General features: G+C 46.2%; 1 protein-coding gene and 1 long non-coding RNA gene across 2 annotated transcripts in view; both read left to right on the top strand.

The window, feature by feature from the left end:
* LOC119445033 (uncharacterized) overlaps nt 1–26,681 on the top strand; it is a 125,410-nt gene that overhangs the window by 61,205 nt on the left and 37,524 nt on the right. Inside the window, exons 22-28 of the mRNA XM_049664846.1 lie at nt 2,532–2,677; nt 3,187–3,302; nt 4,355–4,445; nt 4,686–4,846; nt 5,988–6,076; nt 9,077–9,214; nt 9,970–10,132. Of these exons, the coding sequence (XP_049520803.1) occupies nt 2,532–2,677; nt 3,187–3,302; nt 4,355–4,445; nt 4,686–4,846; nt 5,988–6,076; nt 9,077–9,214; nt 9,970–10,132 (904 nt within the window). The remainder of the gene's footprint in view (nt 1–2,531; nt 2,678–3,186; nt 3,303–4,354; nt 4,446–4,685; nt 4,847–5,987; nt 6,077–9,076; nt 9,215–9,969; nt 10,133–26,681) is intronic.
* LOC125944082 (uncharacterized) lies at nt 18,025–18,745 on the top strand. The gene is made up of 3 exons (XR_007466110.1): nt 18,025–18,083; nt 18,261–18,436; nt 18,531–18,745. It is a non-coding gene; the product is annotated as an uncharacterized LOC125944082 (long non-coding RNA).

Here is a 26,681-nt window from a genome sequence, read left to right as displayed (position 1 = left end):
GTGCCTGGCTTGCGGGTCCTAAGCACCGCCGCAGCCTCGGCCGAGACCGAGCCGGCGAGAAAGGCCATCGCCGCCGACCTGGAGTCTGTGAAGATCTGGGTGCGCCCGGGATCGCACAGAGCCAGCGCCACTGCGACTTGCTCTGCGACGGACGCCGTCGAGTGTTGGATGGACGCTGCGTTCAGGAGTTTGGCCTGGGGGTCAACCACCGTGGCCGCGTACGAGTTTGATCTGGGATACTTCGCCGCGTCGACAAAGGACGCGAGCTCTGGGTTCTGCAGGGCAGTCTTGATGAGTGCTCGGGCCCTGGCTGCGCGCCTGGCCTCGTTGTGTTGTGGGTGAACGTTCCTCGGGAATGTGGAGACTCTAAAGGCGTCCCTTTCTTCCTGTTGGAGGGGGACGGTGCACGACTCCGCGGCCATGGCGGTGAGGCCCGTCATCTCGAGTATTCGGCGGCCGGACTTGCTGGCAGACAGGCGAACGATCTGTGCCGTTTTCTGTGCTTCTACGATTTCGCTCAGGTTGTTGTGGACCCCGAGCTGCATCAACTTATCCGTGCTGGTCGTCACAGGGATACCGAGTACTCGTTTAATGCTCTTCCTGATGAGTGCGTCAATCTTGTTTTCCTCAGACCGCGACCAGTTTAGTGCGGAAGCCACGTAGTTGATATGGCTCATGAGGAAGGCGTGGTAGATCCTTAGGAGGTTGGCTTCGCTGATGCCACCTGGCGTCACTCTGATTTTTCATGTATGTCATTTTCTGACTTACAAGAGCTCCGTTCTCGCTACGAATGACGAGTTCGTTATTACTGAAGTCTAATGCTGAAATGAACTCTCTCTCTCTCACAGACACGCACACGCACGCACACGCATGCGCACACGCGCGCACACGCGCGCACACGCACGCACACACGCACACGCGCACGCGCACACGCACGCACACACACACACACACACACACACACACACACACACACACACACACACACACACACACACACACACACACACACACACACACACCACACACACACACACACACACACACACACACACACACACACACACACACACACACACACACACACACACACACACACACACACACACACACACACACACACACACACACACACACACACACACACACACACACACACACACACACACACACACACACACACACACACACACACACACACACACACACATGTTACATATAGTTAGTTGCACGAAATTACACGGCTATAGTCGGATGCAACTTAGGTCGGCAGTGAAGCCCCGCCCACGCCCTCATAACTGTGAGCCAGTGTTCCTCCGCGAGGCTGCAAATAGTTCGTACTTCGAACTTTCCCTGTTACCTAAATAAGGCGGTAACCCCAAAAATAAATTATAAGCGCGTCGCATAAGGTCGCATGACGACGGTTCTGTTTGCTTCCGTGATTGACTGGCGGGGCAACGCAACCCCGTGCGGTCCGTGTGCCTTTTTCGCCAACTGCTGTTTTTTTTTTAAATGTTGTATGCTACTATAGTAGGTAAATACACGGCCGTGTAAATACGCGGCCATAGGTGGATCTTTACTGTACCGCATAGTTGCATTTCGGAGCTCTGTCACACTTGGTGTTCAATAATTATCGATTGGATCGGTTGCACAAACAAATTTAAGCGGTCACAAATTCTGCACAAGTGACATTGTTTTATAACATAACATGACATAACGTAACATACGAAAAGCACAGTAAGATTTATAGCGTTGGCGGAAGTTATACTCAACAAGCTGTATCATTGATTCTGTGCTTCTCTTTATAGAGACAATACGGCTGCTACAGCACGAAGTGCTCTTTGTGCCGCTGTTGGTGTCAATGTTTTAAATGTCTTAAGATATCCGGAACAATGAGCTTAGTTTTTTGGTGAGTTCGATATTGGCGTTTTACCGATTTTCGTGAGCTCCTCAGACTAAGCTTCGGCCGTATTTCGTGCGAGATTTTTGTAATAGGACGCTGGGTCAGAACAAGATGGCCATCATGTTTGTTTAATTCGTATGTATATTGCGTCTACCTATCTGTTATTGACTGCCTGGAACTATACGCTGACGATAGTTGTGGTACTACTGCTAGCGGGTAACTCGAATAGCCAGCGCTGCGTCAATGTAACGCCTCAAGTAATCTCGATTAGTCTGTGTTCAGCTCTTAATGTAGCCAAGAAGGCAGGATCAATTTCGGAACTGCGCCTTGTCTATGCGCGTCAAGCGGCAACCACATGGGACAGACTGTACCTGCTATGTTGCCACGTCTAGTCTTTGCCACGTGATGCCTACTACATGATCCGGGTTGGATTCCTTGCCATGTGGTTTTCAGCTAGAGCGGTAATCTCATGGAGTGCACTTTAGCTCTAGATTGCACCGTGGAAATCGAGCAGTCGGAAGTGAACGCTCTGACGCCGCCCCGGAAGAGCAGTGCAGATGGTCTATATGTGTGGTTGCGCTGTAGATACACGTACCCAGAAAAAAAAAACGCAGTCTGTTTTCCGCAGGCTCATTGAACACGCATCGCTGGACACCACGGCTGCCCTTAACTACAGCGTCGATCTGGACAGCGAGAACAACAAGGACCATCCGTTGATGAAATGCCTGGGAGCTTTATTTAGCAACATGGCCGGTTGGAAAGTGGTGATGATGTGTAAGTGACTCACAAGACCTCTCCTAATCCATAGGAAATGGCTTCTGGGGGTGAGCGACATGCGAGACATGTTAATGAGACTATCAGTGCCTGTCGTTGTTAGGGGTATCGATGATATACTGCAATCATGCACTCGTTTGTTCTCGTTAAGTTGAGCACATCACGGTCTGGTCTGGTCGCACGCCGATGCGGTCAAGGCCGCGCCGCGACATTGCCCCATCAGGCCTGAACCGATGTCAGAGGCTAACGATAATTTTCTTATACAGCCTCTTAGAAATGCGACTCGAGCATAATTTTGGAGGGAATGCGATGTAGAAATGGTTTAGCGTGTATGCCGTCCATCAGATGTGATGCCAAATTAGCGTTCGTTAAAAAATGGACTCGAATCATGTCCGCGTTTTTTGTGCAGTGACTACCAATGTAAAACATTTTGGCGACTTCTTTCTTTATTCTGTGATTATGTGTTAAGCGAGGTTAACTTTCCATTGCTTATTATCTGGATTGCGCAGTCATGATGCCTGGTGTGTACAAGATGTTTCAGCCGAACTACCCACCAAAGTCAAGCACCGATCTGTTTAAAGCCTTCGTTTCACACCTCATGGAAGAACGGAAGGCAAACAATAAGGTAAATCATCCCAGTGGAAATGTAATTATTGTTTTGTTTCTAAAATGATTAGTCAGAATAGCAATCATCAATATTTTCTTTAATTTATGCCACCAAAAGGACTGTCAATAGACAAGAATGAGGTCAATGGAAATTAACGCATTATTATTAGCAACCGACTCTGTCGACATACAGATCAGCTGTTCGGTACGTAAACTGTAGACTTATTTCGATGCCCTGGTGTCCACTACTCGAAATTTGTTGCAATTTCAAGAACCCTATATTTGCTGGAAATTTTAGAAGAATGTTGGTTGACATGGCATAAAAGTAAACAGAAGTTATTTAAGCACCGAATAACAGTTGTTCCTATCGCTGTAGCGTTTCGTGCAAATCACACTAGTAGTCATATCTCGCATTTTATGATGTACACAGCCTCTAATGAAGTCATTGACTGCATATAAAAATATACCGTATAGACTCCTGTAAAAGCCATATCCTTACAAGGGCCGCACCCCCAACTTGGTAGCCCACAATTGGGCAAAAAAAAAAAAAATGCTGCACGCGCACATCGGCGAATTCTCTCGTGCTGCGTAATACCGTGTGCGTTGACCTATCATACAGCGGTACATTGGGGTGTGCACAATTGTGAACAAAAAAGTACGGTCCTGTGTAAGGGCCGCGCCTCGTCAAAATTGAGAAAGAAAAAGCGGCCCTTACATGAGTCTATACAGTATGCAGTCAGCGACCAATTAAAACCAAACTTAAAAATTAGAATAGATAAAGAAATCTCAGAATAGACTCGAATTAATGTATTTGATCGAAAATTTCAAGGAGCGTTACCTGTACGTGTTCGGGGAAAGCCGAGCGGCTTCTTCCTTTCACATATGTCGATGAAACACCTATATTTCTTGTGTGTTTGAGTTGTCCCTTGAGCGTTTCAATTGTCCCTAGAACTGCACGTTATTATTTATAGTCAATACGTACTTCGCGCTTAACATGAGATTTTCATTAATTTTCAGACACTAATTGGTAATGTTCTTTCTTCGTCTATGTTTATGACGTCAATCTTATAGAAAGAAGACGACTTCCTTCAGGTGTTTATGGATGCGGACTATGACTGGGAGGTCAGCGCTGACGGGAAGAAAGAAGACGGAGAAAAGAAACGTGAGAGCTGTTGTTTTTCTTATAATCCCACTTACGCCAAATGGACAGCAACGAGCAAGCGCGATTATTAGACTTGAGCATCAACGTATCAGTTTTTAAAAACCTTTCGATAAAGTAAAATATACTTGTTCCGTGTGTGGAAACGTTCTTACCTTGGTTTACCTCGGATGTGTAAGAACTGCAACGCAATGCGCTGGTCTGACGCACTCCTGCAAACGTGCCTCATCTACGCTCTCGCAGAAATGACGCTAGACGAGATAACGGCCCAGGGAATACTGTTCTTCCTCGCCGGTGTGGAGAGCGTGTCGACGACACTCATCTTCACTGCCTACTACCTGGCACTTCACCCGGAATACCAGAACAGCGTCATAGCCGAAGTCGACAAGGCTGCAGGTCCGAAGGTAACTAAATTAGGGCCCCCACTGCCTATGTACCGCGACAGTACCTTGATGTAACAGAAAAAAAACACAGCACGAGCACAAACATACTGCATATAACAGAAACAAAACTATGATTAGTCTACATGAGAAGGCTCTCCAAACGAATGAACGAGCGAGCGACAGAATCACTGTTAGGTTCAATGCATCTGTTACGCGCAGTTAGTGTTAACAGCACGGAATCGCTACTTACCTGTCTCATCTCCGTCCACGTTTGTCTTTTTTTTTATTGTGTTAAAGCGAATTCGCGCAGCAAGAAGGTTTAGTGTAAGTACTATATTACAGCGGACCCTTTCGTCGGTGTTAGGGCATGGACAGTGAAGACAAACTAATTTTGATGAGATTTAGTACCTGTTCTCTTTTCATCCACGTTTGTTGTCTTTTTATTACGATAGCAATTACATGAACACTCCAGGCGCATTTCTGCCCACGTCGTAGTCACCATCGGCGTCGCCGTGATGTTACATATAAAGTACAAATGTCATAACACCCTGGCTGCGCGCCGTATGCCGTGTGTGCGAGTGAAAGCGTGCGAGGGTGAGCCGAGGATGGTGGCTCGATCTCGCGCGTGCAAGGGACGAAGGCGGGCAGGAAGCGCACCGTCTTTCATCGCGCGCAAGGCGCCGGGGGGGGGGGGGGGGGGGGCGCACTACTCCTACGACGGCTGCGTCTGCAGCGGCTGAGCGCAGCCGCGCGGGCCCTAACTTGAAAGCGATCTGCAATGGGGACAAAGTCTAGGTGCGCCTAGGGCTCCTAGCTTCGTATACGCAGCGTTATTGCCGCTTACTTCGCGTTGACGCGAGAGGCAGCACGAAGGTCACTTCGCTCGCTGCTGCTGCCGCGCTTCCTCACGCCGGCGTTTTGACAGCAAGCGTACGCGGTCACCGAGTGAGATGCGTTTGTGTTTGCCTGTGCGCGCGTGATACCACCTTGTTAATTTAGCTAACAAGCGAATGTATACAAGCTGATACGGCTGATAAAATTACTATACTTACTTCGTATAGCTGTCTAATAATTTGCTATCGCAATCGATGCATCGCCTATCGGGCTAAACTACAACTTTTTTTTTATTGTGCAAAGCCGTATTCTTCTCTGTTTATTTCAGGGTGAACTTACGTACGAGTCACTGCAAGAAATGCCCTGCCTCGAGGCATGCATCAAGGAGGCATTGCGCCTCACTGCATCGGAATCAGTGTAAGTGCCTCAGCTGCGGTGCGGTTCTAGTTATGTTAATACAAGCTGAAAGCTTGGGGCGCATACAGAAACAGCGGTCATTAAGTTAAGCTGATGACTATGTAAATCGTATGCCTATCCACTTCGTTGGGGTAGAATATTTTATTATTGCGCCTTGCCAGAGCTCGTTGCTGGAGCGGCGGTGAATATTGCTGCAAGAAGCATTGCGATGCTCCATTTATGGCTTGTTCTAGAAAGGATATGCTGGGCCTGAAAAACCGGCCCAAAAATAAGTACGGTGAAGTTTAAGCGCACTGGTAACTAAGGTACCGTAGCACGAACAGACAGGAGCAGTTTTATTCTCTTTAAATTGAAATACATGTTAAAAATAATTGTGGAGCACCATAACAGGGATTTATGACGTGCATTTGGCAGTTGACGGCGCCATAAAACGGGCATTTTTCAGATGCCTTCGCTTCGGCACATTTTAGTTCTTTTGGTTTCATTTTGTACTGTTTTAGTTAAAAAACTAAGGAGCCTGATTCACAAAACTTTCTTTTTTCATAAGTGATGTTTGTCATTAGTAAGGCGCCTTCGCTTACAGTATGCATCCGTCATCCCGATAAGTGAGCATAAGCTCTCACGAAAACGTTTACCACAAGAACTTCTTTTGTAAATATATGCCAGAAAGGGGTGGGGGACTTGGCCCTTATGACGTAGCGATTCTTCTCGCTTGATTCTATTCCTGTCTTACCATCAACCGTTCACGATTACTTGATCGTAATGACAACGATGCGCCGTCCGGGCCGCTGAGCGAGCCCGAAAAAGAACATACTGCGAATAAGAATGTTACCTTATCCCAGCCCTATAGTTTCTAGATTCTTGCCTCAATTCTTCAAGGTCGGTAATGTGGCACTAATGTCTATGGAATGCGTGCCCCAGAAAGCTTGTGATCTCTGTTCTTTAGCATTGTTCTCTGCGGGTACTTATGTACGTTTTGCCATGTCTTCAACAAGGATATTCATGTTATGTTAAAGTACACAAAACTCACCGCTTGCTTAAAATACATGCATTACGTGCTGGGTCTTGTGTATTTTATGACAACGGCGAACAATAAATCTTGCATTACCTCCAGGACACACTTGATGGCAAAGGAGACGCTCGATATTGTGGCCAATAGAGACCGGTCATCCTCTCGCTATATCTTCTCTGTTTCATAAGTTACTGTGCTTGCAAACACAAAAGGCACTCGGATGTAGAGCACTGCACGGGCTCGGGCTTACCCGAAAGCCCGGGCCATGGGCCGGGCCGGGCCGGGTAGGGCAGTTTTTTTCACGAGCTCGGGCACGACGTGTACTTTTTGAACCGGGCCCGGGCCAGGCTCGGGTTTTTGACACGGGCCCGGGCCGGGCTCGGACTTTCTGGTGGTGTGCATGTAACGTGCAGCAAGTTATCCTCGCGCGTCTCGACTCTAAAAAAACGTCTTTTTCGGTCTCGGGCCGAGTTCGGGCTGGTTTCGAGCCGGGCTCGGGCCGGGCTCGGGCCTAAGGTAAAGGGGTGGCGGGCTGGGCCGGGCGGGTAACGTAGATTTTTTCCGGGCCCGGCGGGGCTCGGGTCTCGCCATAAACTTTTGGTCGGGCTCGGGCGGGCAGCCCAACGTAAAAACGGGCAAAATCGGCCCGTGCAGTGCTCTACTCGGATGTACTACTGTAGCATCAAAATTGATATATAAACGAATTTTTTAAATATACTAAGTGTGTTTCCAAACGTGACATAAGAAAAAAGCGAATTATTTAAAAAAATTCATGAGCGATTACACTCTGTGAAGGTATATGACTAGCGAAGCTGTTTAGAACACGACACAGAGGTGACACATAATTTTGAACAAAGGTATAGAACATATTGACGTAAGACAGAAACCATCTTTAAACAACGCGCGCAGGTGCGTGCGCCCTCCAAGAGGAAACGGCTTATTTGTGAAAGCAACAAAGACGAAGACATAATCGCACGCGCATTCGCCGCACGCGCTCGCATCGTATGTGACCGTATATGGTATGGTAAAACTTTATTAAGGTCCTTCGGAACGCGCGTCAGCACGTACGTAGCGGGCCGCTCAAACGTCGGTACAGAAGGGCCGAACCTCTCTGCTGCGTCGCGGGCCCGATGGACAGCCCATAGCTGTACTTCAAGATCGGGGCAGCTTATAAGGGAAGCCTCCCATTCGGACGACGTGACGCCATCGCCGTCGTGTAACATGGGGCACCGCCAGAGCATGTTTTACAATTTAGCTAGGTCTGAGCATAGCTCGCAAACATTAGTCGTTGTCGGCGAATAATATAAGAAAAAGAAGTGAAGCGCCGCTCGAGTAAAAGAAGAAGAAGGTTTCTTGATCTCCTGCTTGGAACACTGCAGTCATCTTTTTTATTTACTTGCCGGGCACAAGTTAGCCCGCAACAAATAGTTGTCTCTAAATTCCTTGAACCATTCGTTACAATATTTATTGTCCTGATCGGTGGTAATCGTGACTATAGGTACGAACACACATTCTCGTATAACCTCTGGAATTAAATTCGTCCGTCACCTAAGACAATGAATAGCTCACACCGCTTAAGCAATGGTTCACATCTCCGTAAATAAAAATAATGTGGCCTCTCCATTAATTACGACAACAGAAGAGAAGTGCAATTCTACGCTGGAATGATGAGCAGCAACGGAGCCAGTTGTGGAAGAAGAAGACGACGACGACGAACGCGTGAGCAGCGGCATGAGCGCGTTCGCGCGGTTGTGCCGAGGGGCGCCAACGAGCCAACTGTGGGAGCAGACGACGACGCTCGAGCTATTGCTTGTGGCGATAGCTTTTGTTGACGGACACGAAAAATGCACAAAACCCTAGTCATAAACAGCTTCGCTGTGATAAACTAGGACATTTATACTGTCAGATATAAAGTTTTAATATATGAGGGTGAAGAACCGTTGCGTTTACACTACGCCCTATTTTGTTTGTACAATTTTTTTTTACAGAATTATGCGTCAGTGTACGGAAGAAACCACAGTGGCCAACATCAGCTTCAAGCCGGGCATGTGCGTGGACGTTCCTTCGGCGGGTATCCATCACGATCCTGAATATTTTCCCGAGCCGGAAAAGTTCAATCCAGAAAGGTACATTTGTGCGTATACCTTTGCGAAGGGCTGCGTTAGCTGGCAGTTTACACGGAACACTTTTTGTAACCGATACTAATACTATCTTTACAAAGACTCAAATACTTAAATGAAAAAAAGACGACTTTCAAGCATCGTAGTAAATCACACTTATTAAGACTTCAGTATTTTGGTCTCAGTAGTTATACAGGCAGTGCTTTGGAATATTACCAGAGGAAAGAAAGTCACTTACCTTAATCGTAAATAAATTTTGGCGGTTGGCATAACATCAATGTGTGCGAGCGAGCTTAGTAAGGTAATCTGCTATGCGTAAACGTGGATCTGCTGATCATGGTCCGATGCTGTGAATATCTCCGTTAGCCGGAGAGTGGTGCGCAGAAAGAATTCAACAGACGTCTTCGTCATTGTAATGGCATACGCCTGTTGAGCGCGAGCCCGGTTTTTGAGTAGCAATGGAATATTCTCGAGATAATATTAGGGAGACTTCACGGGTGATTTACTTGTATCGCGTTATATTTCGTCTGCGTAAGAGCCTACCGCAGCCTCAAACATCGATAACGTTGTTTCTCATCCAGCACCATTGCCTGTGTCGCAAAAATATAAGACGATGCCTGATTGAGGGTCACTTCACTGCACCAATATGATGGTGCTTCATGCTCCACAGTCAGTATGCACTGGTTTAAATAAAGTTGAGGGTTGTCATCCCCTGTGGATCTTCTCACATCCGTTTATTGCAACCGCCTTCTGTCAAACAGATTCCTACCGGAAAACAAGGACAGCGTGAAGCCGTTCACGTTCATGCCTTTCGGCCATGGACCACGCAGCTGCATAGGGATGCGACTCGGCATGCTGCAGGTCAAGACAACTCTCGCCTGCCTGCTTCGGCGCGTCAGACTTGAAACCTGCGCTGAAACTATGGTGCGTACATGACTTTACAACTGATTAGGGCTTGACAATATGTATTTGCTCCTGATATTAAAGCTAATGTTTCTTTTGCGGACCGGGAGGGGTTTTCGGGCTGTGGTAGTTGTGCTGTGAAGAAGAGGATAAATGTGAAGAGCGTGTGTTGTGCACAGGAGTATAGCATTGTGGAGAGGAGGATTTGAGAAGGGTGGAGTATAGAGGTATGAAAGGCACATATAGGGCGTGTCGGCGATCGTTAAGTATAGTGAGCTGCGGACAAAGCATACAAGTACTCTTCTCTGCACACTTCGTCTGGACAAATCAAACTGGCGGTCTCGGGCGAATATCGTATATCATGTGTCAGAGCGTGGAGTAGTGTTGCCTTCCCTGTTTTCTTTCGTTCCTCACACTGTCGAAATTTTCAAAACGTGTCTTTTAGCTTCGAGTGTGCTTATTCAGGAAGGTTGATGCGTGAAAAATTCTGCTGTGGAATTTCGCATATTTTCTATTAATACTGCCGATTTTAATAGAATACCGCATGAACAGGAATATAGCTTGAGTGAGAATATAAGGTGACCCCCAACCTTGAAGTGAAAGAAATAAATTTAAGAAAATTTAAGAAAGACATCGCAAAACGTTTATTTTCGTAACGACATCGATCATCCATCATCGGAGCCGCAGTCTACTGTAGTCACAGGTATAGCGAGCGCCGAGCGCGCAATAAGTTCACGCACATAGTCCGCAAGTGCGTCCTCAAGCTGCAGATGCACTGCACGAGATGAAGTTCCTTTTCTTTTATTAGATAATTTTCTTTTCTGTGCCCTGCAGTATTTGTTTCTGCATTATCAGAAACGCCAAATTGGCGTTGAGCGGCCATGTTGCCGCTCGCTTCAGTGCCGCCTACGACTCTTATCTTGAACTCTGCTGAAAACTGTCCGCGTGCCAGTACTCATCGCTTACCAGAGAGAAAAGAAAGAAGACATGAAAAAAAAATACACGCACGTGGTTGATGTGAAAAGCGCACACATGAAGAGACATTGACAAGAAGAAAAAATGCCAGCAATCACATTGGGATATGGATACGGCTTTGGCTATGCTTTCACCAACGTGCAGACCGTAGGTCACCACGCGACGATTCACATTCGGCTGAAGACCACTATACAGGGTGTCCGAACATTCATGCACCAAGACTTAAAAATATGCAAATGCCACGTGGTTGGACAGAACTAAAGTAATGTTGTTTGCCGTTGTTAGAGATACTCAGAGTACTTATTGCATTCCGCCTAATTGCATAATTAGTCTTAATTAATTAATCAACTTCTCAAATATTATAATTACATGAAAAGTGTTAGTGAGAGAATTGTAGAGCAACATGAAAAACTCCCGATACAGCTGTTTCTTGCTCAATACGTGGTACATAAAAGTGTTTTTGCGAGCGTAAAACCGCAAATACGCGCGAAAACACGGAAAGTGCCTCGAGCTGCCAGTCGCACGGCAATCTGGCGGGTATTCGCGGGTTTCTGTCACGCTCGGAAAAATACTTTTGTGTTTGTTCGCCCTCTCATGTAAGCGAACAAACATTTAACCAGGTTTACCTCTACGTCAGTTATGACGTCACTAAACTGCTACAGAGCGCCGCCAAGTTTCCATTAAGAAGTGTGTTATTTCGTTTGTTTGTTTATTTATTTTATCACAGAGTCCTCTCAAGTTCAAGCCACGGCAACTCCTTCAAGTCAGCGATGGGCCGATTATTCTCCGGGCTATCCCGCGCGACGCGCCGGCGAGCTGAGTTGCACGCCAGTATCAGAAATTCTTCTTGGGGAGCAAGAGTAGCAACCTTGTACACTAAAGAAAATTGGAGTGGCTGCGGTTTTTAGAGAGTTCTCGTGCTAAGTACGCGCACTCTGCGAGGGCTCAAGCAGGGTGAACATTGTATAGTTCATCACAAAGTAAAGGAACTCTCGAAGTAGAATTGAATATGGGAGAGCCAGAAATTTATGCAAGGGCAGTTGCCAGCACTGTATTTGTTCTTATAGGGCATGCGAAAGTTGGGAGAGCAGTGCTTTTGGTGTAACAGTATGGTTCTGTATACATAAGGCGCTATAATGCCGTCGATAGAATGTTAAATGTTCAAAGAGGCGCGAAATATATCGGAATGTAGAAACACAGTAATGAAATGTTCAAAACGGAAAGCGCAAACTGCCTATAAGTGCATGATCTATAGTGTATATCATTCTATTGGAGTGTCTTGTGGACCAGACTGCATCGAGCCTGAATGGCCGGAACGCTGCCTGGAGACGAAGAGCACAGGTTCTTCAAGATATGAATGTCCATGTTTTCTGAAAGTACCAATGATTAAGATGTCTCACTTAGCTTTACATGAAATCACCATGTGCCATGAGTCGCTCACGAACGGCCAAACTACTTATGGCAGAATGTGCGCACGGACTGATGGTTCAACCGAGCGTGTGCGGACAGGTCAGGCGCGACACCATCGCAGAATTGATGGCAACCAGGTTGAGGGATTGCAATGAGGCTTACTATACCCCTTCAGACATCGCTGAACTTAGGTGTGTCCGTGACACATTCAATATGTAGCACGGATGTAAGCTCAATGAAAAAAGCTCTAATTAGCAGCTTTATTCTACTTATCACAATGCTATCATTGCGTTGCGGACGGTTGCGTAGAACACACTATGAGACCCATTCATTTCTTAGTGTCCCATTCATTTCTTTCTTTACTGCGAGAGAGCTACCAGGGAAGAGCATGAGGACACAGTGGCAATCATAGTCGCAAAGAAAAGAAGCGGTGCGATATTTTCAACTTTGAATGACTTTTAAAATTGAATGATTGCAAACATGCATAAATTAATTCGTTGTATTGTTTGTATATATAACATATATATACAAAAATGTTGATGCTACTCTGTTATTCTTCGTTGGCGAATATATTAGTCAGTAGGAAATTAGAAATTCGCGTGCTCTTTTAAAAGGTAAAATTTACGAAGTTCTTATAAAAGCTCCACTCTCAGCAAAATAGCATATTCCTGCGCAGAAATACTGCGAGAAATTACACATATTTTTGTTAAATACTAGGTGAATATTGTTATCTTGGAAAATGCACCTACACTTTCGGACAGTACACCCTCGTCCAATATGAAAGGGAACATTTCATTTGTGTTCGAAACTTGCAAGCCAGAAACACACTCACTGCTATTTCTTATGTTGTTCTGTTGAAGAATCCTGCTCATGGAACGTCTCCTCGTGACTAGCGCACAGAAGGAAAATTACCGGGTTTCACATTGGACGATGGCCTACATCTCGTCTAATGAGTGTCATCTTATCGTTAAAGCTGCACATTCGAGTGTGAAAATGTTGCTTTGTTTGTTCTTTATTTAGATGAGACAGTTCTTATCAGGCAGCTCATATGAAACCATCTTTCCAGCATGATATTACCGACGGTAATTATAGCCGCCAAACGCTTACAACTATTTTTGACACGATATTTGTGTGAGGAGGACTGAAGTGGAAAAAGACGAATTTCAGATATTCGGTAATTCGCGCGTCTGATTGATGTGTTCGCATTGTTGGAGTGACTGCGCCAAAGTACACTGTAAGCACGGTAAATTTGAGAAAGGTCCACCCATTTGAAATAATAATAACCGTTGCTGTTTTGCGTCATATGATGATAATAGGGATGATCTTAACATTTTTTGCTAGGTATGAAGCTTGCGGCGATATGAGAGGAATATACACTTGAGTGCCAAACTAACGTGATTTAACATGACAACTGGCATCGGAGTGACGTATTGACCACTCTGAATTTCACTGCGACCAGTGCCCCCCCCCCCCCCCCCACTTCAGTGCATGCTTGAATTTCGAAGTTAAACTTATCGTACACTGAAAAATTCTGGTCAGAATCTATGATCTGTAGGCTTTGCGCTATGGTGGCTTCCTCGATGTTGTTTATGAGAGCGTTTGCGTGCGTTTTGAGTGATACCTAGCAAGATACTTGACTTATAGATTTTCAAATGATCTTCGTTCTGTATTTAATAAAAACGGTGTTCCAGGCAATAAATTTGCTCTTTCATTTAAAGCGAATTCTTGCATGAGTTTGCATCGTGGTTACTCTCAAGGTAGAGTTGAATATAGGAGAACCAGTCACTTATTCACAGGTAGTCACCTCGTTGAACAAATGTTTCCATTAAGACACCAACGTTTCAAAGTATTGTCATAATGATTCAGGGAAAACACGGGGAATGCGGGAGATGGCAATTCAAGACGATGAGCAAAGCGAGAACAAGGTGAGAACAGGAGCCAACGTTTTGATAAGTGGACTTGTCTTCTTCAAGGCGACATAGGCTCTCCTCGGCACAGTATATATATATAGGTAGGGTTCTTCTAAAGGGGAGAGAAGGTAAGGGGTGTGTGTGAGGTAACGAGCGAGAGTATGTTAGTGGCGAGGGTGTAGAATTGAAAAGAAAGATAATGCACTACGGATAGTCGGTCGAGGAATTTGAGGCAGCGCCGTATGCTAGCCGGTTGACGTGTCATTGTAGGTGCCTCTTTTCGTGGAAGGGGCCTGGACGACGGGGAGGGGGGGGGGGGGGGGCGGTATCGGCTCCACTGGAGGTCAGTGAACTATAGGCTCAGGAGAGCATATGTCGCCTTGAAGAAGACAAGTCCACTTGTCAAAACGTTGGCTCCTGCTCTCACCTTGTTCTCATTTTGCTCATTGTAATAAAGATTGTAATGCTACTCCACAGAATTCGCACTCTGCTGTGCATATTTTCAAACGCACTCAATGAAACGCGGACCGCTTAACAGCTTACACAGCTGAGAGTGAGTCCGGAAACACTCAGTGTTTTTAACACTGCAAAATAAGTTTTCCTGAGCTTCAAGCAAATTTTTTTTTATTCTGAAGCCCTTAGGACAACCGCTGCTGGCGATATATCACAATTATAGATAAAAAACAGCACATTTTCGCTTAACAGCACATGTTTTTCTTTGCGACGCAGTTTGCGCAGCTGTGGGCATGTGTGTGTGAGCTTACAAAGCAACGCGTGCGATAAATGAGTTACGCGTCTTTTTTTTTTTTTTTGGCCTCCAAACTGTGCCCAGCCGGATGTGTTCACCGCGGTTCGAACGAACTATACAAGGGACGAATGTTGCCGTGAAACCGAACCGTCGTCGCTCCCAGCTTTTGAATTCGTTTATTGTACATCCAAGCCTGCGACACAATTTACCCCCTCTACCGATTGGTGTTTGGCTCACCAAGCTTCTGCTGTCACTCTCGACAAGTTCGGTACTGGCAGTTTTCTTGCGACCGCAGAGTGGTTGTTTGGCATACGTCGAGTGTCTTCGCGCTTCCTGTTTCTGTGCTTATGGGAATGTGGGGGCGTTATGTAATAAAATAAATAACGCTCCTCTCGAAAGCTGCCTTGTGCGCCAAACTTTTTTCCTCAAAGAAGTCGGTGAGTCTTCGGGAGCGTAAGCTATGCTGCTCTTCACACTGCTCATATTTCTGTCGTCTGTTTTCTTCTGGTAAGTTCCCTGTGGGGTTTTTCCTAAATGTTAAAACGTATTTGGCCATACATGTCACACGTTTGTGGATATTGTTGACTTTCTGTCGACAGCACTGACAGCTTACGCATATATATATATATATATATATATATATATATATATATATATATATTGCCGAAGTGAGCGAAGTGACTAACTCAGGGTTAATATTCCTTTCTGTTCATCCACGAACCAAAAAGAAAAGGGGGGCCAACCAAAGTTGACGGAAATCAAGACAAGGTCGATGCACATGGTATATGTATTTTCACGTACTGAAGATCGATTATGCAATGTTGCATAATGGAAGGCTATTTTTGCATAATTTGTAATATTTGTTTTGTTACATTGATACACTTTTCAGATTTTTTTGTACCTTCTATTTCTTTTATTCCTGTCGAATTATTTCATTTCCTTTTTTTCACAGACATGTACGTCGACATTGCCTTCATTCGCGTCGACTTTGGTTGACACGGCTTTCTTTCTTTCTTCTGACCAATATGCCAGGTGGGCCAATCGCGGTGACTAGTGCAGTATTTGGTGCGATGTGGTTAACTTTTTTTACTACATTGGTCTTACTTACGCCGCTACCATTAATTTTACCTACTCGACATTTTGATACTTTTTGCGACTCACTACGGCGCTTTCCAAAGCGCGAAAGGGCCGTTTTTTTACCAGCAGGCCAGATAGCTACCTAGATCTTACGTGCGCCCAAACCATGCGAGGCCGCATAATAATACCTTTTCTATAAAATCTTAGTTAGGCAAAGCACCGTTTTCTGCCATGACCGTGGTATAGATACGAAATGTACCGTATTTATCGCGGCTAGGCGATCTATAAGAGGAATCTGGCAGAAGCAATGCAATTTAGACTAGTGCATTTGTGCATGCCATTGCAGATACTGTTTAGGACTTGACAGAAACGCTGAAAATTTAGTTCTGTGCGCAGTATATACTGTCCGTTAAAACGCCCTAAAACGTGTTGGCGTAAGTGGGATTACCAGTATAGTAGCGGCTGCACGTTTGGTACACGCGAATCTTCTAAATGTTTAACCGTAGCAGGGGCGTTTTATTGTTATGCATATGCATGTTGCTGTACCATCTACTTAGATGCAACGTACAGTCGCTTGTTTACGAGGTGAGTAGTAAAAATTACTGAGCAAGAATGCCGACGTTTTCCAAAAATGAAGAGATGAACAGGGCGACAGATGAACTTGAGTAAAATTTGCGTTGATCATCGCCGCACTCTATGCGCCATTGTTTGCTCTGTAACAATGTAATGTAGAGAAATTGTGAGGCAATGCTAGTAGTGAACCGGCATCCGAATGATAATTGTTTGGCATCATGCAGTGTAAAACGCAATAACTATAGGTGACCAGGGGCACTCAACTGACTGCCACTGGTTTATTTCTTACGCCCTGATGCCCCTTAACTTGCACTGTTAATTATGTAAATGTGTATTTTTTAAATTTAATTTTGCCCCTATTGGCGCACGGTATGGTCATATAAAACTTGACTTCTGACGTCGTAGAAGAACGTGAAAATCATTTCGTCAAAGTGGATGGCTCAAACCATGAACTTCTATAATTAAAGATTGGATACTGATCAACTTAGCTACGCATGTATCCACCGAGAAGAGGGAGTGTTTGAGTAGCAGCTGTTTCCCGGAGTGTGCGACAAAGTAGATGAAGTTAAAGGCGATACTAATTAGAGGTGACACTATAGCTCCGGCTCTTAGAGCGAAGCCTTGTAGTAATAACCAGCAAAAAAGGGGAAACTGTATTATCGAGAATAAAGAAAATTAGACCGGAGTTTGATTACAACAAGGGTATACGCCAGACAGTTAAGATAAAAATCACGCATATCCACGAAATGAATTATGATGAGTGGGCGAAGCACCGGGGGATCATTCGGGTAACCATGAATGCCCCGTACATGCGAGAGCGCGGGAAGCGGCGGCAAAACGCCGGAAGCGTTCTCTACCTGAGGTTGGTGGCACCGATGCTCGGTTCCAGTGCGAGCTTCGCGAGCCCTCAGCTCCGGGTCCGCTTGCCGGCGTTGCCGTACTGCTGCAGCTTTGCGAGCACTCAGCTCCGGGTCCGCATGCCGGCGTTCCGTGCATGCTGCAGCTTCGCGAGCCCTCAGCTCCGGGTCCGCTTGTCGGTGTTGCCGTTTTGCTGCAGCTTCCCGCGCCCTAGACTCCGGGTCCGCTTGTTGTCTGCGTCGCCGTGCTGCTGCAACTTTGCGAGCCCTCGACTCCGCTTGCAGTTGAGCCGCCACTCTCGCCTTTTCATCCACAGCGGGCGCGCTGTTATCAGAAGGGACGAGAGAGAAAGAGAGCGCGCGTCGGGAAAGAACGCCCTTGTGCACCGCAGCGCCCCTAGCGGACTTCATGCAAACCAAAGGTATGGACGAGAGAGAAAGAGAGCGCGCGTCAGGAAAGAACGCCCTTGTGCACCGCAGCGCCCCTAGCGGACTACATGCAAACCAGAGCTACGGACGAGAGAGAAAGAGAGCGCGCGTCGGGAAAGAACGCCCTTGTGCACCGCAGCGCCCCTAGCGGACTTACATGCAAACCAGAGCTACGGACGAGAGAGAAAGAGAGCGCGCGTCGGGAAAGAACGCCCTTGTGCACCGCAGCGCCCCTAGCGGACTTCATGCAAACCAAAGGTATGGACGAGAGAGAAAGAGAGCGCGCGTCGGGAAAGAACGCCCTTGTGCACCGCAGCGCCCCTAGCGGACTTCATGCAAACCAAAGGTCTGGATATGGACGAGAGAGAAAGAGAGCGCGCGTCGGGAAAGAACGCCCTTGTGCACCGCAGCGCCCCTAGCGGACTTCATGCAAACCAGAGGTATGGACGAGAGAGAAAGAGAGCGCGCGTCGGGAAAGAACGCCCTTGTGCACCGCAGCGCCCCTAGCGGACTTCATGCAAACCAAAGGTATGGACGAGAGAGAAAGAGAGCGCGCGTCGGGAAAGAACGCCCTTGTGCACCGCAGCGCCCCTAGCGGACTTCATGCAAACCAAAGGTATGGACGAGAGAGAAAGAGAGCGCGCGTCGGGAAAGAACGCCCTTGTGCACCGCAGCGCCCCTAGCGGACTTACATGCAAACCAGAGGCTACGGGACGAGAGAGAAAGAGCGCGCGCGTCGGGAGAGACGCCCTTGTGCACCGCAGCGCCCCTAGCGGACTTCATGCAAACCAGAGCTACGGACGAGAGAGAAAGAGAGCGCGCGTCGGGAAAGAACGCCCTTGTGCACCGCAGCGCCCCTAGCGGACTTCATGCAAACCAGAGCTACGGACGAGAGAGAAAGAGAGCGCGCGTCGGGAAAGAACGCCCTTGTGCACCGCAGCGCCCCTAGCGGACTTCTTGCAAACCAGAGGTACGGACGACGAGGGAGGGACAATGCTCGGCCTTAAGGTGCTTCGGCCCTAAAAATACTATCGCAAGGGCACCGCGATTGACTGCGGCATGTCAGCACGACCAATAAGAACCTCGACCGCAAGTGCGAAATGAAATATAATGTACCACCTATAGTCGAAGCACAAATGTCTTGACGTGGCTTTGTACGCAAGGATTTTTATTCACACAAGGGTTGACTTGGAAGGTGATACCGCTGTAAAAAAACGCATCAAGGCTAGACGTAAACGTATAAACGCTAGACGTATAAACGCATAGACGCTAGACGTAAACGCATAGACACGTAGGCGTAAATGCATAGGGATTTCGTTTCAGTGTCGACACAAGGTGTTGTGTTTCTATCTCTTAATTTAGAGTAGTAGGTGATATAGCGTGAACTCTGCTTTCTTGTTTGTGTTGAAGACAGTTATTCAAATGACAATCAGAAGGGCTCATAGCGAAGACGATAGTGAAAAATAAGGTTAAAAAACGCCACACACTTTGGGAATCTATGTTATGCGGTGCATTTCGCAGGTAGCTGAGTAGCCAGCATTGTATGGTGTTTACAAAAGATGTTACCAGACATATATACACATATATGGCGATTTATTTCAAGCGCCTGCAGTCACTTTCCCTCGTCGCGATCATCAGTATAAAGTAAGACGACCCACATGTCACACTCATCGCTTTGCTAATTCGTTCATACCACGCACTATCATTGAGTGGAACCACCTACCATCGCATGTAGCTACTGAGACTAACATAGCAAAATTTCAGGAGCTGCTACGCACTGAGCGCATTGCCTAAACGGACTGCCCGACCTAATCGATTTATTTTTTTTTGTACTAGTTCGTAGCCATTTTTCACTTGGAATATCGCATCTGTATTCTTTTTATGAGTTTTTGTGTATTTTAGCAAGCGCTCTGTATTTTCTGTATTGTAAGTTTGTGTATTCTTGTTGTCACCTTGTAGCTGACTAATATGCTATGTTTTTTCCTAATTGCTGTGAATTTCCAATTATAATATATTGTGGCTTTGCATATATATTCTCTTTGTCTTTATTCTTGTTTCCTATTCCACGTACCCACTGTATTTATTTCTTTTTGCTACTCACTTACCCGCTGTATATCAGACAATGTTCATGATCGCGTTTCTTTTTCTTTTTTTTTTCACTCACTATGTTATTATTCACATGTCACTGCAATATGTCCCCCTATGTAATACCCTCTTGAGGGCCTTTAGGGTATTTTGAATAAATAAATAAATAAATAAATAAATAAATTAAATAAATAAATAAATAAATAAATAAATAAATAATAAATAAATAAATAATAAATAAATATACTAACAAACATTCGAGATTTGAAGGTAAAATAGGCTATTTCAGAACGGCGCAAGACACTTAAACGCGTGACCCGATGGTACGATGTGGGTGGCAGACCGGCAGCAGTGATGACGTACTGCTTCCTGTCGCCTTGCCTTGTGAGGCTTTCATGACGCCAGGCAAACTGCCACAGACAAAAAGAGAAACAAAAGGCAAAGCATTTAGTGGGTTGGTATCTAACTCAGGTAACAAAACAACTGGCTTGCGATAGTTTCTGTACCTGTAATATTAACCACTGACTACCAACCATGCAGCTTTCTGCCGTAAGGCGCCCAATAAGGTAATTATTGGGCGCTTCACGCACGTTTTACTTTAACATTAAATCTGTAAGGTATTGAACACAAACAGCCACTACGTGTTTCGTTAGAAAAGCCATCCCTCAGATGCATTGGCACTGATTAATATGGAAGTTGCACATTGACTAATCGAAACTCAACTGTCGAAACTGATCAACAAGAAGAACGTAAGGGATATCCGAAATTATACCTAGGAGAAGATTGAGAAAGCAGTAAAATATGGTCGCAGCATGAAGTCAGTGAGAAGAAAAGGAGGCATAGGACAAGGCAAACTGTATGCACTGAAAGATAAGCAGGGTAGTATCATCAGCAATTTCGATGACATAGGAAAAGCAGCGGAAGAATTCTATACTGACCTATACAGCACCCAGAGCAGGCAAGCTACTTTCATTCGATGTAGTGCATGGTGAACAGGATACAGATACTAGACCACTGCACGGCCGATTTTTCGGCCGGGCCCGGCCCGGGCCCGTTTTTACATTGGGCGGCCCGCCCGAGCCCGATCAAAAATTTTATGGTGAGACCTGGGCCCGGCCCGGGCCCGGAAATAATCTACGTTACCCGCCCGGCCCGGCCCGCCACCCCTTTACCTTAAGCCCGAGCCCGGCCAGAGCCCGACTCGAAACCGGCCCAAACCCGGCCCGAGACTGAAAAATACATGTTTTTCAGAGTTGAGAAGCCGAGAATAACTCGCAGAAAGCCCGAGCCCGGCCCGGGCCCGCGTCAAAAAACGCGAGCCCGGCCCGGGCCCGGGTCAAAAAGCACACGCCGTGCCCGAGCCCGGCCCGAGCCCGTGAAAAAACTGCTCTACCCGGCCCGGCCCGGCCCACGGGCCGGCCGGGCCCGGGCTTTCGGGTAAGCCCGAGCCGTGCAGTGCTCTAACAGATACCCTTCTATAACTAGCGATGAAGTTAGAAGGGCCTTGCAAGACATGAACAGGGGAAAAGCTGCTGGAGAAGATGGAATACCAGTCGATATAATCAAGGATGGAGGAGATACTTGAAAAGCTTGCGGCCCTTTAGCAAAGCCTCAAGACTTTCAAGTTTACCAGAAAGCTGGAAGAACGCCAACATTATACTCATCCATAAGAAGGGAGATGTTAAAGAATTGAAGAATTATAGACCTATTAGCTTGCTCTCAGTATTGTATGAAATATTCACCAAGGTAATTTCAAATATAATAAGGGCAACACTTGGCTTCAGCCAACCAAAAGAACAGGCTGGCTTCAGGAATGGATATTCTACGATAGATCATATCCATGTCATCAACCAGGTAATAGAGAAATCTGCGGAGTACACTCAACCTCTCTATATGGCTTTCATAGATTATGAAAAAGCATTTGATTCAGTAGAGATACCAGCAGTCATAGAGGCATTACGTAACCAAGGAGTACATGATGCATACGTGAATATATTGGCAAATATCAACAAGGATTGCACAGCAACCTTGGTTCTCCACAAGAAAAGTAGAAAGTTACCTATCAAGAAGGGGGTCAGCAAGGGACACAATCTCTCCAATGCTTTTCACTGCATGCTTAGAAGAAGTATTCAAGCTCTTTAACTGGGAAGGTTTGGGAGTGATAATCAACGGGGAATATCTCAGCAACCTTCGGTTTGCAGATGACATTGTCCTATTCAGCAATAATGGGGACGAATTACAGCAAATGATTGAGGACCTTAACTGAGAAAGTGTAAGAGTGGGGTTGAAGATTAAAATGTTGAATAGCCTGGCAAGGGAACAAGAATTCAGGATCGCCAGTCAGTCTCTAGAGTCTGTAAAGGAGTACGTTTATCTAGGTCAATTACTCACAGGGAACCCTGATCATAAGAAAGAAATTTATAGAAGGAATTTATAGAACCCTGATTGGGAGATTACCACTGTCGCTGAAAAGAAAAGTGTAAAATTATTGCATTCTGCCGGTGCTAACACAAGGGGCAGAAACTTGGAGGTTAACAAAGAAGCTCGAGAACAAATTAAGGACCGCACAAAGAGTGATGGAATGAAAAATGTTAGGCCTAACGTTAAGAGATAGGAAGAGGGCGGTGTGGATCAGAGAACAAACGGGGATAGCCGATATTCTAGTTGACACTAAGCGGAAAAAGTGGAGCTGGGCAGGCCATGTAATGCGTAGGATGGATAACCGATGGACCATTAGGGTTACTGAATGGATACCAAGAGAAGGGAAGCGCAGTCGAGGACCGCAGAAAACTAGGTTCAGTGATGAAGTTAGGAAATTCGCAGGCGCAAGTTGGAATCAGCTAGCGCAAGACAGGGGTAATTGGAGATCGCAGGGAGAGGCCTTCGTCCTGCAGTGGACATAAATACAGGCTGATGATGAGGATGAATATTGAAGTCAGCTATCACAGGTATTTTCGATCACGTTCGCGCAGAATTCCATCTATACAGAATTCACTACTTTAGGCAGACGAAGGAGCATCAAAATGTAAGTACGTGGATATTCTACTGGCACGGCTAAAAATGCTTTTAAACATATTCCGAATAACAACTTCTTATGCGAAGCTGTAACTCGCGCTAACAATTGTTAAGTTTACAGCGAAGCCGTGGTCGGGATTTCTTGTGGCTTGCTCACCCAAAAAATGGCAGCTGGAAAAGAGGCTTGTGTTTGAGTTTCCGCATAACAGAATTTTCTTTTCTCGTATATTCGAATTACAATCCTGTCTGTAGGTTGTGTGTTGTTTACTTGATGCATTTTCTGAAGTAATTTACTTTTAAACATTAATTTAGTTCCATAAGGCACTTGCACTTGGCGGACGGCCCAGAAGTGCAGCGTATGTACATGCTCTACGAGGATGCTAACATACGTTGCACTTTTGCGTTACGTACGTCGCTTGTGGTGGTGGTGCTTGTGTTACACTTGTCTAACGTCAGTTGGGGTGGTGGTAGTTGTCTAACGTCCGCACCGGCTTCGCTGTACACCCATTTTCACAGGGTGGAATGGAGGCGGAAAGTATTTATTTGTGGTCTGCCTAGAGGTATAATTAAAGCTGTCACCCGAAGTAGCATCAAGAAAGAACTGTTCTCAACGACAAAGCAACCAGGGTCATTCGCGCCCTTTCGCGAACGATAACTGAGAGCGACTTGAAGAGCGGTCAGCAGATAAACTGTAGAGAGAAGAGTTGTGCTTCCCTCCTTGGGTTAGTCAACGATTGTTTTAAAACTCTTGGATTGCTGTTTGGACTTCGACGTATTCGTAATTGTAAAACGCTCCAACACGAACGGATTTCCACCAATCATATATAGTGGATCGGCAGTGAAGTGCAATAGCAGCATTTCTCTATTTTTGATAAGCACAAATCATAGAATCGCTTCGAGGGGCCCCGAATGGAATGCGTTTTTTTTCTTTATTGAAAGCGTGCATCAACGCCATGGAAGCAGATGCGGCGGTTGTTACAGCAATAAGGAGCACGGTGACCAGCGCCGAAATGGGCACGCTGAACCACAACACGCATAAAAGAAGCGCTGACGGGAGGGAAGCATGCATTGATTGTTCAGTGTGATTGTGCCCGATGTGTCCTAACGTGAAACATGGCAAAACCAACGAGAAACGTCGGCCGTACTTTCATAAAGACAATGCTGCATCCGTCTAACGCACCTATATAAAGAAAGTTGGAGGAGGACATCGGACGTACCTTTAGCCACAACTATATTTGCTTAGGTATATATATATATATATATATATATATATATATATATATATATATATATATCCGAAACATCAGGATGACAGCGACATCAACGGCGACAATTCGCCCTAAGGTGTTCATATCATCCATATTGGCATAAAAGCAAAAAGAAAGAAGAAAATAAAGTACCATCATACCGGCATTTGCTCATTCGTTGTATGGTTGTGCATCGAGCAGCCTAATAACGCGTTGCGCTCCCGCGAAGAGGGTCTACATTCTTTTTGGCAGAGACCCGCCGAAAGCAGCCTCGAACAAGGGGGTGTCAATGGGAAACCGCTCCCGCTCTTTTTGTATTGCTTGCCACAGTTGGTCAGAGCATGCGCCGTCCAAGGACATTTTCGAAATTTTTGTCTTGACGTAGCCCCGAATATGATCATGACAGTAATGTCAGCACCATTCACACACCAATAATATAACTTTACCCATCGCTCATTCAACAGGCGTGCCATGTCCTGTTCTGTATGAGCAGTAAGAGCAAGTCATCTATGAAATATTAGTGTCCTTTCGGCTGCACTATTGAATGCATAGGGAATCATCTCGCGCTCTGTTAAGGAAATAGGCAGCACTGGAAAATCCCATCAGTTCCTACTAGGGGACTTATTTCATCGTGCGAAATCTCTCCTCCACCTCATCCCCATATTTCTCTCTCTCGTCGCTCACCACACCACGTGCTTCCCCTAGCGGCTGCCACTTTATGTTCTCAGACTAAAGCGTGTGCATTCTCAGCGCGGCACTTTCTTCTGCTGGTCATAGCGGCTGAAAAAAGCAAATTCAACAAAGTTTAAATTACATGCTTGTAAACCTCGACATCCTGCATGACAGCCGCGTGGTAAGCAGCAAACTTGAGCGAGTGACTTTGTTCGGTGCTGTGGGAAGGCCTTTCCGAGCTGTGATGCGATTTCGCAGTCCTAAGGCACTGTAACGTAAAGCTATATTCCAAACTTTGCCATTACATTTCTACAATCAATCCTCCACGATTGGTCAAAACTTTTTCAGGTCACCCCCACTTCGCTTGTCGGCCACGTGACTTAAGGAAAACCGCGAAAAACCCTGATCTGCATAGTCACCTTCCCAGTGATTATAGATGCGTGAATAAACTGAACAAAATAAAAATAATTATGCCGATTAGACGCCTTTTTCGCCATCAGCCCTCCGGTATCGGTTAAGGCTGCGCCCACTTCGCCTCTCAGTCACGCCACGCCAGAAAAGCGCGAGAACTCACACGTCAAAGTGACGTGTAAGCATTAAAGATTCATTATATCCGAACAAAGAAACTGAATGTTATTTTCGAAAAAGCCGTAGACTGCCCGTTCCGAATGAATAGAAGATGGCGGCACGCAAATTTTTGCGTGCCAGCATAACGTTGTCCGGCCCACTCGGCACATACACGACATCGCTTTGCCAACTCCTCTTCGCTGAGGATCCATTTTAGGGGCAATTTTTGTCCACCTTGCGCGCCGCCGCGATTTTCTACCAGCCACCGAAAGCCAAGCAAGAAGAAGAGGGCCATTGCGACGCCCAGCACTCCCCTCTCATCAGGTTATCGACTTTCGCTGCTCCAGCTCGGCCCCACCGAAGCCTTTTCTTTTCTGCTCGCTTCTCACTCTCGTCAGCCATTTCAATAGGAAAACCTATCGCGCGGTCAATGCAAGTCGATTTGTAAACAAAAGGACCAAGCGAAAGTGACCTCCTATAAACGAGGAGAGCGTTTCACTGTCCTGCCAAACAACGCACTTCGGGTAGCGTATATATTTGGTATATCCAGTAGGTACAACGCATGGCAACCGCAGAGCCCCGCTATTGGCTTACACGCCTGCGGGACGCTGTGACATCACTCCTAACAACGGCACCAAGCGACTACTCTCGTTCTCGGTGCTTTATCGCATGGCTTTCTTCCCAGCGCCACGTCTGTGCCAGAGGCAGTGGCTGTGCCAACGTGTTGTGTTCGGACTGATCGGACTGTTTTGCTCCAAGTGTGTCGTTTTGCAACCGCTGTATGGACGTTTTCTGCGGCTAGTGTCACGCCTGACTTTTTTTTTCTTTTTTTTTCCCTCCGGTGTGCGCCCGTGGGTGTTCGGACTATTTTTTTCTTGCTCTCTCCGAGTGTTTTTTAACAACGGCTGTACGCACGTTTTCTGCGGCTGAGTGCTAGGCCCTGACTTTTTTTTTCTCCGGCTGTGCGCACGTGCGATTATTCGGACTGGTTATGCTATTGGCTGC

Source organism: Dermacentor silvarum, chromosome 3 (genome assembly GCF_013339745.2).
Source record: "Dermacentor silvarum isolate Dsil-2018 chromosome 3, BIME_Dsil_1.4, whole genome shotgun sequence".
Classification (NCBI taxonomy): Eukaryota; Metazoa; Arthropoda; class Arachnida; order Ixodida; family Ixodidae; genus Dermacentor; species Dermacentor silvarum.
This window is presented reverse-complemented; position numbering and strand designations above follow the sequence as displayed.